The following is a 17,963-nucleotide window of genomic DNA, read 5'->3' on the forward strand; positions in this document are numbered from 1 at the left end:
TCTCATCCGGACTGACGGCCGGCGGGACCATTCCGAAGGCGAGGAGCACGAGAATGACACCGGCAGAAGCCAATCCACTGGCGCTGCTGCTGCGGAGGGTGGGCCAGACCGGTCGGTGAGCTGCGGGTGTTGGCTGCAGGTGGGTTCGCGCTGCTCGGAGGGCACTGGCGCTTGGCCGGCTGCGAAGCGGCGGCAGTGCCGGAGGGGCCGCTCCCGCGGCCGCGCCGTGAGAGGAGGGGACCCCCAAAGCGCCGTCCCGTCCGCCCTGCCGGGATTAGTCCCCTTAGAATGAACGGAGCCGCCGCGGGGCGCACGCGCCGGCCGCCCGGGCATGCGCAGTGGCGGCGCTGACGCCGCTGCCCTCCCCCGGCGGGCGGGGCAGGGCGATGGCTGCGGGCAGGGCTGGGAATAGCGATGGTGGGGACAGCGATGGTGGCGGTAGCGATGATGACCGAGACCCTCGGCCGTGACAGAGGGAACGTAGTTGCCCTGTAACTTCTGGCTGCCCCCGGGTTGGCGCCAGACAGGGACGTGTTTATGCAGTGGGAGGCGCGCGGGCGGGGTGGATGGGGATGCTGGTTCCGGTGGCACCGTGGCAGGGCACTGACAGGTGATGCTCCCCGCTGTCCCCGGCCCCATCGCCGCCATCGGCGCGCCCTCCTGAGATGTTGCCATCGGCACGTCCGTCCTGCTGGGGAGCTGTGCCGGCCCCTGGCAAAGCGGTGGCAGCGGGGCTGCCCCTGCCTGCCGGGTCTCACTGCCTTGTACTGCCCAAAAAAGAGGAGCCGATTGTCCCCGCAGAGATGCTGCATGTGCAGCACCCTGGTTGGGTTTTGCCTTCTAAAGGTCTGCCTGAACAAAAGCCTCTTGTCTGCTATGCTCGTTCTGCTGAGAGCTCTAATGGTTGTCAGAACTGGGTTTCCATGCGCCCTCAATGACAGGCCATCTGTAAATCCTGAAGAGGTGATAAAGGCCTGTGCCCCTTGGTTCTAAAGTTGGGCCATGGCTAAAAATGTAGTGCCTGTTTGAACATTTACAACCCTTCTTGCTGTTGCTTGCCTTTAGAAATATTTACATTTCGACCATCCTATATTGACCATGCACAAATGGAAAAGTATTGAAAATTACATTACTGCAGTTGTTTTTTGTTTCTTTTGTTTAGCATTGCCAGCTCCCTGCTCATGGGGGGAAAGTGCTGTTTCTCCCAGGCCAGAAGGCCCTTCTGCCTAAAATAAGTCTCAGTTATAACTGTGTAAAGGTTGGTCTTTGCAAAATATTTTAAACACAGAAGTAACATTTGGGTAAGAAAATGTTTCATCGAGGAATCAGTAGTGTAATTTACTTATTTCAAAGTATTATTCCCATTTTTCTTCATGACTTAGTGAAGCAAGGGATAACATAATCTATAATATCTAAAGACAGAGACAAAGTTAACCAACAGCAGAAGAGGATTTAGCAAAGTCAAGACAAAAACTCAGGAAAATGCTATTCACCAATATCAAACTGCAGCTGACGTTTCAAGTATTGTATTCTGCACACTTCAAAGTGTAAATTGTGGCTGTATCTATATTTAAGTTACTGATGGGTGATATTTCTAGTTCCAAAAACCCTGTGGGTTTGATTCATAGGTTTGACTGGTCCATGCTGTCTACTTAGAGAAATTTAAACATATAACAGTTTTTTCACTAGTGAATTTACTGATTTTCTTTCAAAATAAGCTTCATTTGTAAACGCAAACTGAAACTCAAGATGCATTGTATGATATGTGATATAATTATGTATCTATTGAATATAAACCCACATTTTTATTATAAATAAAACATGATAATAAGCTATGTCAAATTACTCTATGCTCAATGTGGCATGTGTGTTTTGAAAAAAATATCTTTTAATCACATACAAAATTGACAGACTTTAGAAGCCATTAAAAGCAGTTAGATTCTTTTCCAGAATTTGCAGTTATTATTTTTGCCAGAATTAGAAGTACAGCAAGTCAGAAATTACAGTTCTTGATCATTTTAGCTAAGAAAATAATTTGCAAAGGAACTTGATGAATTTGAGAAACTTAGCTTTAGGATAAAATCCAGTCAGTTTTAGTTCTTCTGAGTGATTACTGCTTTATCTCAATGGATTCATATGTTTGTGAGAGAATATGCATTTAACGATCACTGCCTACAGAGTGGGAATCTTCCACTTTTGGAATGCTTCCAGAAATCAGTGCAATTTCCTTACTTCCTGCTGGTATCATACTGGGTTTTTTTCCATGTTGTTGTTTTCTTCCATCACTTCTGAAGGACACAAAGCTTTAAAGTCTCTGTGTCACATTTCAGTCTGAGAATACTATCTCAACATGTATTATTGATAAATGCCACTTTTATGGATTAAATGTCTCAGAATGTCACAGGCTTTTTTTTTTTTGGTTGTCTATAAATGATTGATTGAATATTATTTTTCTTTGAAGTTCAGTTATTTATGAAAAAGCTGTGAGACTCAGTTGCATTGAAATTTCCAGACAAGAACCTGGAATTTTCTTAATATTTTCAATCTTAGACAATCATTGACAATCAAAACATTAATACAGTATAAAAGTACAGAACTTTTTACTCAGTATTTATAGTTTTGTTGCATTTTAAACCACTCTTTTCTTTTTAGTCAGCAATGAGAAGTGTCACCAAATCCTTCAGATACCTGTTTCACTCATACTCATCTTGGTGAAAGTTAAAGTAGATGTGTAGTGCAGAGTGATGTCTTTAAAACTTGTTAAGAAATTATTAGTTTCTTCCCTTTTGAATGAGTAAGGAGAGAAAATAGCAAATCATCTTAATGGGTATATACTAGACTTAATAATATAGCACTTATTTTTAATATTAGATTTTAAAATGCTGACCTTGACCTTTTCAAAACATATTTAATGTACAGTTAAATTTTGTATGAAAAAAAATCTTGAACTTTAGAGAAATGTATACAATTTCTTCATGTTCATTGCTCTTAATTCTTTCTTCATAGGTACATAAATCACACTGTAAAATGTCAGCTCTTAAATATCTCTTTTTTCAAATCCCGCTATCCAGTAAGACATATTGTCTAAGCTGGGAGAAGGCCAAGTGACAAATGTAATGTTCCATTGAAGAACAATTTATTTCTCATAAGATACCTGCTAAGAAGTATTAAGAACTAATTTTTTTTAATTGGTGAGTGTTGTGGCATAGCTGTATTGTGCTGTCAGATAAAGCAGATAGATTATTTTACAATTGTTTGTAAATACTTGTCCTGGGTTGAGCTGGCAAAACGCCAGCTGTCCAGGACAGAGTGAAAGGGGTTCCTCCTCCCCCCAACCAGCTAAGGGGAAAAGAAGAGGGAGAGGAAGAAAAAACCCTCAAACTAGGTTTATGCTGAAACTAACTACATGTATTTATACAGAAAAGAGAAAATTAAAACTACAATATAACACACACTTACACAAGTTATGTATAACAAGAAATAATTTCCCACTTCCTAGTAAACACAAATTCTACCATTTTAACTACAAATCGTTCCAGAGAAGTCAATTCTTCAGAGACAGACTTAAGCAGAGAGAAAAGCTAAGAAGAAACATTTTACTTCCCTAAGATAACATGATGGTAAGCTGGTGCTCCGGGCTTGGGCCTCCCCATCCCTCCTGGGACAGCAGAGTGTCTTGCTGGGACTACAGCTGTGAAGCAACTGAACAAAGCCACACCCACACACCAGCTCTTACCTCTTTTGAGATGATGCAACATGGTATGGAATACAATATTATTGGCCAGAAGAAGTCAGCTGTTAGCTAGCTCAGCCCAGCTTAAATCAGCTGACAATCCTAGGCCTAGCTGAACTTTAAAACCTAAGTTTAGGCCCACCTGGCTAAACCCATAACAATACTGAAGTCCCAAATAAAGCTTGAGTTGAGACTGGTTTTGCCAGCTGTGTTGGTAGAGGAGGGAACATCTACACACAGAATGTTATTTGTACTTTCTGAGTGACTACACACCTCATGTAAGGTTGGTGTCCTTCATGTTGGGAACAGTGGAGCTTCAGTCCCATTACAAGGGTTTGGTCGTGTTTATGGTCAGGCAGCCACAGCCATAATGGCTTTTTCTGGCAAAGTGCTAACTTACCTATATGTGATATGTATGCTCAATACTTTGACATAAAACATCCTCTAGGCTTTTAAAATTCACACATATTTGTATATATATTTTGTCTTACTGTTACAAAGTTATCAAACAGTTTGGTCTAAGTCTTGTCCACTGTCTTTCTGTACCCATATCTGGGTGTTTTGATTGTTGGTTTTCAGCAAAATCTTTAGAGCAAAATTCTTTACCGATATACATTATATGAGTATGTTCTGATCAAACAGACCCTTCGCAAACAAAAGTTCATCTCTGCTCAAAGTTCTCTTCACAGTTCTGTTTGTTTTGCTCTTTCAAATCTGGTGGAATGGATGTGGACACCATTTTTAGGAGGCATATTGCAGTGGTTATTATTTTAGTGTATGCTTGTTGAGATATTCTGAAAATGTCTGTCCTGGATGCTTTTGGTCTGCTGTATGAGTTTAACAACATGCTGTGTTTACAGTCTTTTAGTGTAATCTAGGCTTGAACATGTATCCAGGTTATGAAATTGATACTCAAAAGGGCATCTGGACTTTCCAAAGGAAAAGTATAAGCAAATAAGCAACTCATTCTGACTACTTCTACATACAGAACTGTAAGAACATTTTAAGAAGGATTGTTGATGGTGCCAACTAAAAGCAAATCATCATAAATGTGTTATGTCTTTAACTATCTTTGGAAAGGGACCATTAGCATTGGTGAAGTAAAACAATAACCCTAGAAATTCAGTGAGTGATTTTGGCAGCTGTTTGCACGGTATTAAGGTCAGTTAAACATCTTGTAGCTTTTTACCATTAGATTAGATACTGCAAAGAGGAATATGTGTATATCTCATATCTTGACTATGGGCTTCTTGATTTCTCAGTGTGATTACCTGGCGTCTGGGTCAATGAGCTCATTATGTTCCAGACTGCTCCATCCCTTATCATCTTGGGAAAGGGACAGTGTTAAAATGGGCAAGGAGGTGGGACTAGATGATCTTTAAGGCTTCTTCTAACCTGAAGCATTTTATGATTCTTAAAACAGAGGGATCTTGTAAACAGCAGAACTAATGAGGTCTGGGTCCTTATTGATTTGTGACAGACCATAGGAATGCTCTTACCCTCAGAGCTCCCAGGTGGTCCCTTATTTCATCCATACTAATGACCAAAATTAGCTCACTGTCCCCAGCCTCCTTCTGCTCAGCTGCTAGCAGCTCTGTGGCCATACATAGGCTGGCCATTGCCTGCTACTTAGCTATCAAGTGTGCAGAATGCCGTGCCCCTCAACTGTAGATCTGTTCAGATAGCTTTGAGAGGTACATACATGTCCCCCAAGCATGTATTATGTGGGGTTGGCCTTAATAACTGTGAAGATTGTATCAAATTTCACTGTAATGTGCATTTGGCCCATTGTTTAAGGTGGCTTTTCAGAAAAACAAAACAAGAAACCAAAAACCAGGGCAAGTGTATTAACTTTGAGGCAGTTCAATTTTGGAATTGCTTAGGGTTGTCTTTGGTTTTGGGTTTTTTTGGTTTTTTGGGGTTTTATTTAGAAAATCAGGGTAATAGCTAATGGGGCATTTGTGAGCACAGGGAATTTAAACGTCTGGTGTGTGAGCAGGGGACCTTTGTCAAGTGGTCTGTGATGGGGTCCCATCCGGCAGTGCTCAGGGTCTGTTGTGTCACGTTGCAGGAGGTGTTGGAAGGCTGGCTGCTCTGTGGCACACAGCCATGTGCTAAGAAACAGGAGATCCCAACTCTAATGAACCCTCTGCTGGAGTTTGGTTCTGGGTAATCCACATAAAAAGAGGCTTTTTAATTGAAATCCTGTGGGAGTTAATGGAGCAAATAAAAGCAGGCTTGTAGCCCAGCTTTCCTGAACTGCAGACCTGTGCAACATACATCTGCACCCCCTATGTTTTCTACCCTTTTGTCAGTAACTTGATCAAATATTTATTAAAAAGCCCTATTGATTAATTCACATGGCTTTGTAGAAGAAAGAATTAAATAATTATAAATACTAGTTGGCCTTGTTTAACAGACCAAGTTTTAGCTGAATTCATCAACAGATTCAGTAGAGTGGTAAATTAATACCAAAATTATCAAATAAATTAGGAATCAGCTATAAGAGAGATAAGAATTCAATTTATTAATACGTATTTCCTTAATGAAGGAGAGGGTGAATTAGGTTAAGTGGTAGCACAGTGTTGATTACTACATAACTTAATGATGGACAAAAACATTAACGATACACTACTGAATTTTGCCTTTAATAAAACAATGAGACACTGCTATTAGAGATTAGGATTAGGATGCACTAGATGACCTGCAAACTGGAGTAGTGAGACAGCAATGAGATCTTAACCATAATGTTGTACAACAAATCTGATATCAGTGAAACAAATTTAAGATCAAACTGTAGTGGATGAAGAGAAAACTGCAAGACACAGTAAGGAAAAACAAAAATTCAGTCTTATAAATGGATCTTGGAAAGATTGGCAATTATTCATTGTAATGAAAGTTGGGAGAGGCTATCAATACGATAATTAAAAGAGTGAAAAAATATACAACAGGATTAAATCAAATTACAGTTTAACAGAAGAACAAATTGTAAGCATTAATAAATTGATTGTGTAATTAAGAAGTTTGCAGTCTTGACACCAGTGTACTGGTGGTATAGTCTTCTTGTGGTAATAGTGTGGTAAAAGAAAACTTTCTGAAACATAGATTGCTTTGATGAAAGTGATTATATGATGTCTTTGACTAAAATAGCAGAGATGGCCTTGATAAGAGTAGAATGTTTCTGTGTTCATTATACAAAGATGAATATTACTGATATTGGTAATTTTACCTACACAAAAAAAATTGTAGATTGGAGCTTGCTATAAAAATTACATATAAAGAAGAAAGATTTCTACTATCTATTGTCAGTGCCAGAATTTTGTGAAAAGGTTTACATTTCTTTTAGAATAAATGTTACTTTACGTGATGCCAAATAAACTTTGAAATTCACTTCTCAAAAAAAGTTTCATTCAAATGTCGGAAACTAATATAATTGAAACAACTCTCCTTTTGAAAATTCAGTCTTTTGAGGAGGAGGATTTTAAGTTCATAAGAAAAGGGTATTTTCTAGAGAATTCTGACATACAGAAAAGCTTTAGGATTTGTGGAAGTTGGGGCTCATGAGGAGGCCATACATTATCAGAATAAATGGTGGTCTTGTTCTTCTGTATTTTCCTAGTTCCTCAGGCTTAGAATGGAAAGAGTGAATACGTGAGATTGTCTGACCATGGGAAGGAGAAGATGCCTTCTGCAAGGGTGCCAAGTGCTGGCAGCAAGATCACTGGATCTCTTCTATTCCAGGAGACATGGAGGTCTATTTGTGGTTGGAGCTACCTGACTAGATAAAGTATAGATCAGTCTGCTGTGAAAGTACTTCCCATGAAGAAGACTTGTCTGATGCTTTAGTTCGCTCTGAAAGTATCATGTTATCAGATAAGCCTTTCCATGAAATTGAAAACCAAACCCAGTATTTTTCTGGTTTCTGGATTTGGCTTGGAATTTTTTATCTCCTTGTCAATTCAGGTGGGCCATTATCTGTTGCTAATTTTAATTGGAATTGTGGAAGGAAGCAAAATCCTGGAATAAAAAAAACCCCTTGGAATGTTTCTTTAAGCTTTAAAGTGGGCAGTCTTGACAGAGATTTGCAGTAAGGTCAGTTTATGCATTTGCAGCATATAAATAGCTCTTTAAATAAGTGTAAAATAAAATATACTCATGTTTAAAGCTTCTTTATGTTAAAAAAGTGGAGTAACATTTTCATTGTAAAAAACAGTTAAAGCCAACTTACCATAGAAAAAAATGCACGTCAGTATAGGGATTTTCACCAGAACCAGAACTTGGCTGCTGAAAGGGAGATTGCATTGTCTTAAATTTAATGGGTTTTGAAGCCAGTTAATTTATGCCACTGTAAATGAAGCTCACAGTGGGCAAACACAAAGTTTCCTTAGCAAGACTAGAGGTACAAGACAAAATCAGTTTCAATTGGGTGAACGCTCAAAGGTGTAGTGTCACCAAACTGTCTCTAAGTGGCCCGATTTGTTAAGCCCCAGCAATCCCGTGATTCATCCAGGCTGTTGGTGTCCATTTGTATTCTGTTATTTCAGGGTAAAGCGTCTCTTGGGAATTCACTTAGGAAGAAGTCTAATAGCCTGTATCTCCCTTCCAGGGCAAGCTGTAGAAGAATGAGCCTTTTGGAATCTAAAATATGTAACAAAGTTTTCTTTTTCCATCTCATCTTACATTAAATTGTAAGTGTTTGGGGGATCTTGAGGGTGAGCCTAGGACTAGTCTTTCTCTTAAATGACCATTAAAAATTCTGTCACACTCCTTGATGTGCTTCCTGCAGACTTTACTGGACAAATTCCTACAGGTGAGTATTATTTGTAGAGTTGTTCTTTGATATATGGCATATTCTTTACTTTTCAAAATATGCTGTGTGTTTATATTTTAGAAACCAGAAGTATTATTATCAAATTCAGTGTAAAAGTCACTTATAAAACAAATTTCTAACTGCACGTAGGACTTGCAATCTAAATTCAATGTTGGGAAGTTTTTTGTTTGTTGTATGGGGTTTTTTTTAATAACAAGACTGTAGAATTAATTACATATTTTTCCATTTCAGGAATAGATTGAAGAAAACATGGCCAATCAACGGGATTACATTAGCAGACCTATTTGCAATGGGATTTCTGTTCCTGAAAATAAAATCAATGCCTTAGTGGCTGAAGGTCATGGACAACAAATTCTAAAAGTACTACAGAAGTTCAGAGAACAAAATATATTTTTTGATTTTAAAATTGTTGTGAAAGATGAAATAATTCCCTGTCATCGTTGTGTACTGGCAGCGTGCAGTGATTTTTTCAGGTAAATCTAATTTTCAAAAGAGTTTGCAGGAAATAAATTCTAAGTTCTCTGGGAGGGAAGGAAGGAATAGTTTTTTTGAGGGAAGCATTCAAGTATCATTTAAAGGATACATCAATTACATCTGTTTGTATTTTCAAAGTGGCATGAGGACTCTGAATTTGGGATTCATACAGCAGTCAACACTCTGAAATACAAGTTTGATACTGTAAGCACAAGTTCTATATCTATTAAGGGTTACCTGTTCTCTGTATCAGTACTTGAAGGTTTGCAAGGATATTGTTTGACTTTGTGTAGGACAGTCTATGTACTTGGATACATTTACATAGTGAAACATGACAGGTTGATTACAAATGTATCCATTGAGCAATTGTGGATTAACTGTACATAATTTTGGAATGGGAGTGGATTTTGTTTGTCTAAGGTGAGTGGTTGGTATATAGAGATTGTCTTCAGAGGTATTTAAACAGATAAACTTTTTCTAAACTACAGATTTCAGCCTTTCAGCATGAAATGGATCTGTGATCTTTCTTCTGGTGCTTAAAGCTGTATGTTCTTAAGGAACAGCCAGATCATTCACACACAGTATATTTATGAAGAACCTTGCAAGCCCTTTTATTAGTAAGTCTCAAACTTGCAATTCCATGCTGAAGGTCTGTTTCTGAATACACTGTTTACTAAAAACAAAGGTCAGACGGAAACAATGAAAAAAATGGGGTCCTGGAAATGAGTTAGTGACCTCGACTCAGTTGCTGGTACAGAGGTGATGTGTTATTTTCAAATCTCCTGGAACATCCCATGTTCTATGGGACAGAAGATAGCTAGACATATTCTTAGAATTACTGAAAAAAGAAGAAATCAAATGAAATGAGCAATTTCTCCACTGTAGCAACAGAATTATTTTTTCTCTGACACACAGAACTATTTGCATTTATGTCTTAACAGCAGCTAGATGCTCTGGTAGAAGAAATATTAGGATGAAATAGCTCCCAGTGGTAATTTATAGAACTGAAGTTACACACATGCTAACATGTGTCATTTTCACTACCTATACCCTCTACAGGTGAAAAGTTGCCAGGAAAGATCTCTCCCTACTTCTAACAGTTATAATAGCAGCTGTCAGATTCATAAGTTGTCCTGGAATGCAAGGCCCATTTTTTACCTTCAAGGAATAAAAATTACTTAAGTCCACTAGATACATTTTAAAATGGAACACCTTTTGTCTTCCTTGGCCTTAGGATTTATCTTAGTTGGTTTCCTTGTGTAAACCCAAGATTCAGCAACATTTTGATTCTTACTTGTTAGCCTTCAGAGTCAAAGCCTTTGCCCAAATTTGCTCTCCTTCTACTGGTGTTTTTCAGTTACTATTTTACCCCATAATTAGAAATTTCCTTCATAGCTCTTGGGTTAATGAGGAAAGGGTTCTAAGGGTCATAATTCAGGATGCAAAAAGGTCTTTGGGACATACGTGTCTTACTGTAATTTTATGTCCTTGTTCAGGAAGTCAGACAAGTTCCTGCTTTACAGGACATTCACTTCCTAAAGAGGATGCTATACACAGTAAATTCTTTTTTTCTTTCTTTGGCTTCAGAAAAGGATGGGACTTTAAAAATCCCGTACTATAGAGATATTAACTGTATAACTGAACTATGATATAATTCTTTTTTAATATGAACTGTCCATGATATATTAATAATAATCCAGATTCTGTACTTAGCATCTGATGATTTATCTGAATCTTCCTCCACTACATCTTTTGTAAAGTTCAGAAGCCATTCCTAACCCAACTTCACGCTCAGGGTATAGCACAGGATATTGCAACATTGTTCTGTTGCCAGCACTTACTGGTTTGAAAAACTTTAATTATTTTATCTTGTCATATTAGATTGTGTAAAATAGTTAAATGTTATTACATATTTAGAATAAAGCAGTTGAAGTTTTATAAAATGTCTACAGATCTGACCCATAGTTCATTCCACAGTTTCAACCATCTTTGTAGTCAATCACAATCTACTTTCTTCACAGTTTCATTGTGTCATGCAATCCTATGTCAAAACATTATCTTTTTCTGACCTTGGCCTGTACTCATTCATCTGTCAATTCTAAAGCAAGAATTGTTTCCTAGTGGTTTTTTTTCCATATTCACCCCTCACATACTTCTTAATCCTGCGAAATGCACCCATCATCCCTCCTGCCAGTTGCTCAGCCTGCAATTTGGAAAGCCTTTTTTCACTTAATGTTATGTATTCATTCAGACTGCATGACCTAAATCATGGGGCTTTTTTTACTATATATTTTTAAATAAGCCTTTCTTTCCTAAGCTATTGAAACTGATGCTGTCCTGAACAATCTCACAGTTTCTCTCTCAGTTGAAAGCTCTCACCTTGAGACTTATTCGCTCTCTGTGAAAATCCATAGAAAACACAGGTGCAGCTATAATTTTTTAAGCCACCACTTTGAATATTTTCTTGTCACCACTCCTTTTTTTTTCTTCAAACATGCCAAGTAAATGCACTGTTCTTTCTTATAAGAACTTCCATACTTTAGGCCTATTTTAGATCAGCCCACCTTATTATAAACTCCTCCTTCCTCTCACATCAGTGTTTCTGCTGTTTGCTAAATCTTTGTGTGTGTATCTTTGTATTTTATTCACAGAGCCATGTTTGAAGTTAATATGAAAGAACGAGATGATGGCAATGTTACTATTAGTAATCTATCACCAAAGGCAGTGAAAGCTTTTCTTGATTATGCTTACACAGGAAAAACAGAGATAACAAATGATAACGTGGAAATGCTCTTCCAACTGTCATCATTCCTTCAAGTTTCACTCCTTTCCAAAGCTTGCAGTGACTTTCTAATAAGAAGTATTGATCTTGTGAATTGCCTACAGTTGCTTTCTCTATCAGAAAGTTATGGGTCCGTCCGCTTGTTTGATCATGCACTAGATTTTGTACAGCACCACTTTTCATTGCTGCTCAGATCAAGTGATTTTTTGGAGATGAATTTTGAAATACTACAAAAATGTCTTGAAGCTGATGAGCTAAATGTCCCTGAGGAAGAATCAGTGTTGAAAGCTGTCCTTCAGTGGACCAAGCACAACTTAGAAACACGGCAGAAATACCTGCCTAATTTGATTAAAAAAGTGAGACTCCACCAGTTACCTGAAAAGACTTTGCAGGACTTTCTGCATTCTGAAGAACACTTACTTAAGAGTGCTAATTGCTCAGTAATTATCAGTGATGCAGTTAAAAGTGTGCAAAACTTTAGTGGACTGTATCCAGATGCACGTCCCTCAACAACAGAAAAATACATATTTGTTCATAAAACTGATGAAGATGGAGAAAATAGACATACATTCTGCTACAACATCAAAACAGATAAATGGAAGGAACTACCACATACGCACATGATTGATCTGCCAGGGTCAAGTTTATCTAGCTATGGAGAAAAAATATTTATAACTGGAGGATGCAAGGGGAACTGTTACAGGACTGTCAGGCTTCATATTGCTGAACCGTTTCATGATGCCACTGACCAAACCTGGTGCTACTGTCCAGTCAGCAATGAATTCTCCATAGTGTCAGCTATGAAAAAACCACGGACAATGCACACATCTGTTGTAACCTTAAATCAGCTCTTTGTAATAGGTGGAAAGACCAGAGGAGCTCAAGAAACCCGAAGTCTTTTGGATGTAGAATCCTATAATCCTCTTTCCAAAGACTGGAAATCTGTAAGCCAATTACCAAGAGGTATCTACTATCCAGAAGCAAGTGCATGTCAGAACATAATTTATGTCCTTGGCTCAGAAGTAGAGATTACTGATGCCTTTAATCCATCCCTTGACTGTTTCTTTAAGTATAATGCTATGACTGATCAGTGGTCTGAGCTTGTAGCAGAATTTGGGCAGTTTTTCCATGCAACTCTAATCAAAGCTGTTCCAGTGAACTGTACATTGTACATATGTGATCTCTCCACCTACAAGGTCTACAGTTTTTGTCCAGAAACCTGTGTTTGGAAAGGGGAAGGATCTTTTGAATGTGCCGGCTTTAATGCAGGGGCAGTTGGGACAGAAGACAAAATTTATATATTAGGTGGTGATTATGCTCCAGAAGAAATCACAGATGAAGTTCAAGTCTACCATAGTAGTAGGTCTGAGTGGGAAGAAGTTTCACCAATGCCAAGAGCCTTAACTGAGTTTTACTGTCAAGTCATTCAGTTTAATAAATATAGAGACCCCTGGTCACCTGTGCTGACAATTTGCTCTGGGGAATTTTGAAACTCCTGAATCAAAAGAATCTATTTAAATGCAAAAGTTTTAGAACAGATTTTTAAGTATTCATTTACAGATGGAAAAATATGTACTTGTTTGTTTAAATCTTCAGTTCAAATTGTATGATGTAGGATTGCTTTTGGAAGACTCCATTAAAATGTCATTCATGCTAGTCATTATACAGAAAATATTACTTATCTAATAATTTTAAAAATGGTACTGCTTTCCATAAAAAAACAACAGTCATGAGGAATTCATTGTGTAATATGTGCCATTATTTCTGTAATACTGACAGTTGTCCCAGTAGACAAATTGCTAAATGAGAAAACTGACTGTGATACTGTTTTCCCTAAGTAACTGAAGTTTAAAAGAAATTACATTATTATTGTTTTCTTTATTTTTTTTATATTCATAAACCTGTAAGAGGAATTGTCAGCTTTATATTATCAGAACAACCCTAGCAAGGGCAAGAGCCAAAGTGACCTTCACAGCATTAAAACCAGGTATCTAACTTGAAGAGACTGATAATTCCTATCATCTTACTTTAGCTCTTCAGTTTTACCAGTTTTTCTCCATCCCTGTGACTTAGTAGTAGCTTTATTTTCTGTTTCCATCCCATTAATTGTAGCAAGATAAACGTCAATAACATGCTGCAGGGAGGGCAAGATTTCTACAGTATGAATGATACCTGTGATATCTTTGCTCAGTCATGCTGTTAACTAAAGAAAAAACATTTGAGGATGTTTTCTAACAGAAGTCTTCCATCTCTGAAGTCTCCAATGCTACCTACTAAGCAGTCACCAGGCTGCTTATAGCAGCAAGCTGTAAAACAAATTGTAGTTGTTGCTTCAGTTAACTATGGGAAAAGTTTGTATCTTGTCATACATCAAAAAAAAGTTACAAAAATACACCCCCACATTAAAAGTCAAAGTAAATAGTATTTCTGAGGTGAAAAATCTTCTGTAATGGTTTAAATGAATTAAAACACTTTATCTTTTACTTAATGGAATTTTATGTGTTAAAATATTATCCAGTGAACACTACACGATACGAGGCTTGATAAACTTCCAGTAGTCATCTATAATAATGTTAAAATTGTAATGGACTTTTAGTATTAATATTAGTCTAGGCATACATTATGAAGTAAATTTGATCTCACACTTACAGAGTGGGTCCTCTTTCTGACAGGAGGACAGTGAAATTAGCTAGGTTTCATAAATTCATTTGTGATTTTCTACAGCCTTAGAATTTTTTTTACCAGATATTTGACAAGACATTGAGAGCCCTTATGTTCCTTGTAAGTATCGTGTAAGCAGTAAGGTTGTCTTAGGCCAGACAGAATGGTTCTGAACATCTAAGCACACCTTTTTCAAGCAGTTTAAAAAGGAATAAAGTTTAGTGAGGCATCTGGAACATCTTTCATATGACTTGAGACAGCTGTAGTAAGTTCATTATCACATCACTACTGCATGTACTTTTTGCAAAACTCAAGCTCAATAGTAATGCTTAAAACCTAATACTGCCTAGAACACAATTCTGTTTAAAACAGTGAAGAACAGAATTCTGTATGACTATAATTTGTTAACAGATAACTTCCTAAATTTAGATAACATTTATTATAACTCTTTTCATAAGTATGTAAGTTAAGATTATGCTGATTGGAGAAATATTCATAGAGAAGAAACCTTCCACTCAGTAATTCATTTGTATTAAGATGCATGTCAGTTGTGTAGAAGTAAATAGGGGCTTCAGGCAACTTCCACATTTATTTTGCATTTTGCATAGAGTCTCCAAATCATACTGCAATTACACATAGTTAGGGAACCTCTATAATCACCTTACAGAAATGCACATATTTTTATATTAGAACACAACTACTTTTTGTTAGTGCAAAGCAAATGTATTGAGTAGTATTGAATAGAGAGAAGGAGAATATTATTCCTGCTTACTGAACCTCTAGGAGAAAAATAAGACATATAGGAGAACAGTAGTTTTAATTATTAATAGTACTAATAAAGCTACTCAGCGTAGCTTAGAGATTTCATTAAGCGTTAATTATTGCAACTTGTCACGTCATCAGAATACGAGGCCCAATTCTCCTTTGCTTGTGTATTTTTGTTGGTTTTATACCTGAGTATTATGAATATGCAATGTATGTAATGAGAAAAGTAACAAATTATGCCTATACTATGTGGGTATAAATAGCTATGCAAATTGGAAGAGACTAGAGAATTGCAAGGGTTTTTTAATGGTCACTATCATGACCAAATCACCAGATCACATAAACAGCAAGTGAGTGAGTCAATCAGTAATTCAGGTGATGCTCTTTCCTCCAAGCTTTTCCTTACAGCAGACTTTTTTGGCAGACTTCCATCCAGCTGCCTGGCTGTATGTATAAGACTGGTATATGATATCAGACAGAGCAATGGCATATGAGATAGATTAGTGTAGATAGTGAATACTGAATGAAGCTTAATTGGGAAAACAGACATGCTTCTTTAATATTCTACGCTACACTTGCACAGGAACTAATGTCAGTTGACCGTTTGACAAATCACTCATGGACTTCACATGGAGTTGAACTCTTTTACTCAGTGATCAGGAAATTATGTAGTAGTGCCAGTTACTTTCTAGTATTGCTTACAGAAAAGTTACCGTGAAACGAGACTGTTTTTCTTCAGTTAGGCAGGTAAGCCTATACTATGGATCTCACAGAAGGAAAAAGCGTCATTTGCCACAATTCCACATACAAAGTATTAAATTTGGTAGCAGAATTTAATGCAGAAGCAGCTGTGTTAGACAGTCATAGTTTAAAACAAGGCTTTGTGATAGAATTAAAGGCCTGTGTTCCAAACCCCGTAATTAATTGCTAAAGATGTAAAGAATCTCAGTGAAGTCAGCTACACAGAAGAATGTGGATTATTTGCATGAGTAACTGCTGTAAGTCTGGATCAAATAGATTTTTCATTCTACTTTACACAGCTGTTATGCAATTTAATAAAGGTCACAAAGTTAGTGCAAAGCGAGTTTTTCTGTATCTTTTTTGACTTTTCAAAGCTTACAGTATTTTATGAAAAAGTACCTTCCTTAAAAAATAGCTGATGACTACATTAATGATTACCAGTGTTCTCACTGAAATAGAGTAAGATGTCTAAAAGATACAAATTGCATGTAAAATTATAATTACTATTTGCACTTAAATGATGTAACCAAAACATTTCTAATACAATTCTATTTTATGTCACAGAACACATTATAAGCATGACCAGTATAATATACATGGAGATAATATATATTGTATGTGGGATTTTAATATCCAGTGATGATTATATTGGATAATCTTAATTTTTAAAGAATGCTATCAAAACATTTAGCACTTTGGTAATGTTATCACACTGGTTTAGTTGTTACAATATCAATTATTTAGGTGTTTATATTGATTATGTTTGCACAGACCTGATGATTATTATTTATGTATTAATTTTTTGTTTTCTATATTCTAAGTACATTTTTAAGAAGTTATTTTGCTACTGTTAATTCATTATATTCACAAAATTGAGTTGATTTATCAGGTCAGATTTATTTATGGTTTTATTCCATGAAGAAAGCTATTTACCTCCTCTGGTTAGTATTAGGTAGTAGGCAAGGTATAGGCTGTAGAATGTGCTGACTGGAATTTGTAATGTGGAGTCTAATTGTAGATGTTTCTGTTTGTTGGTGACCAACAGGAGGCAGCATAAGATCTATTTTAATTAAAACAGACTGAAAACAGGGCTATGTTTGACAATATTTATAGTTAACCATTATGCTCAATTTACTTTTTTTCCCTTCTAACATCCAAAAAAGCATAGAAATTAGTAACATTTTGCTGCTGCCTGGCTCTGCTGATATGGGGAAAGTATGGTACTACATGTTGCCGAGATGTTCATTCTTTTGTGAAATAAAACACTGAACAATTGAACTCTACTCAGGTCTGATTTTTTTTTTAAGTGAATTTCAAAATACAAAGAATCTACAGTGTTTCTAATGTGGTTAACTCCTTTTTTGTTTCCCTCTCTTTTTTTTTTTAAACTGGAGAACATTTTGAATGTTAGATTATAAGGAAGAATGCCATTAGCATGCATGAAAACTGCAGTGAGGGGTTATTGTAGTCATCCTTGGACCTTGTATTTGTATATCCTTTGCATATTGAGTTGCTGTTCCCATGCTGAAATGTTCTAAGTTTAGCACTGTAATGTATTCATGGAAATTGGTATTTTTTTCATTTTTTTACTAGATCCATCTAACTCAGACAAGTTTTTTTAACAGTTTAAGTAATGCAAATGATTAGCTATTTATTTTTACTGAGATGGACTTGCAAACTGCTATGGTGCAGAAATGGCATCAATACGTAGTGAGGGAGCCCTGTGTTGTATTGCATTCTTGCAGAACTTAAAATTCTGTAACCCTCAAACCTGTGTACACATAAAATAGTCACAGCAATACAAATGAACCTTCCAGTGCTCCAAGACCTTTGCCTCACAGCTAGCAAACGTCATTTGGAGACATGTACAAAGCGTGCCAACAGAGTTCACAATGTTAAAAGCTTATATTGAACAATGGAGGGATTCACAGACCAAATTTGAGAGCTCTAGTTGTGTAACCCTGTGCAAAATCAGA

At 37.0% G+C, this 17,963-nt stretch overlaps 1 protein-coding gene across 3 annotated transcripts; it reads left to right on the plus strand.

Annotated features, from left to right (window-relative positions):
• KBTBD3 (kelch repeat and BTB domain containing 3) lies at positions 1 to 17,245 on the plus strand. Of its 3 annotated transcripts, XM_071554972.1 has the most exons (4): positions 6,910 to 7,696; positions 8,340 to 8,543; positions 8,796 to 9,037; positions 11,690 to 17,245. In XM_071554972.1, exons 3-4 carry the CDS (start codon positions 8,814 to 8,816, stop codon positions 13,308 to 13,310), a joined length of 1,845 nt encoding a protein of 614 aa, XP_071411073.1. In that variant the 5' UTR covers positions 6,910 to 7,696; positions 8,340 to 8,543; positions 8,796 to 8,813; the 3' UTR covers positions 13,311 to 17,245. The 3 variants fall into 3 exon arrangements, with proteins under 3 accessions (XP_071411083.1, XP_071411073.1, XP_071411092.1); XM_071554982.1 differs by lacking the exons at positions 6,910 to 7,696; positions 8,340 to 8,543 and adding an exon at positions 1 to 139; XM_071554991.1 differs by lacking the exon at positions 6,910 to 7,696 and having other exon boundaries at positions 8,116 to 8,543.
• Positions 17,246 to 17,963: the final 718 nt, after the last annotated feature.

This window comes from Pithys albifrons, chromosome 1 (genome assembly GCF_047495875.1).
Source record: "Pithys albifrons albifrons isolate INPA30051 chromosome 1, PitAlb_v1, whole genome shotgun sequence".
Classification (NCBI taxonomy): domain Eukaryota; kingdom Metazoa; phylum Chordata; class Aves; order Passeriformes; family Thamnophilidae; genus Pithys; species Pithys albifrons.

What these genes read in the sequence shown, in the direction of transcription:
- KBTBD3 (XM_071554982.1), top strand. Translation starts at nt 8,814, where the DNA reads ATGGCCAATCAACGGGATTACATTAGCAGACCTATTTGCAATGGGATT. An exon ending in GCGTGCAGTGATTTTTTCAG is followed by an intron (nt 9,038 to 11,689) that starts GTAAATCTAATT and finishes TTTTATTCACAG; the next exon opens with AGCCATGTTTGAAGTTAATA.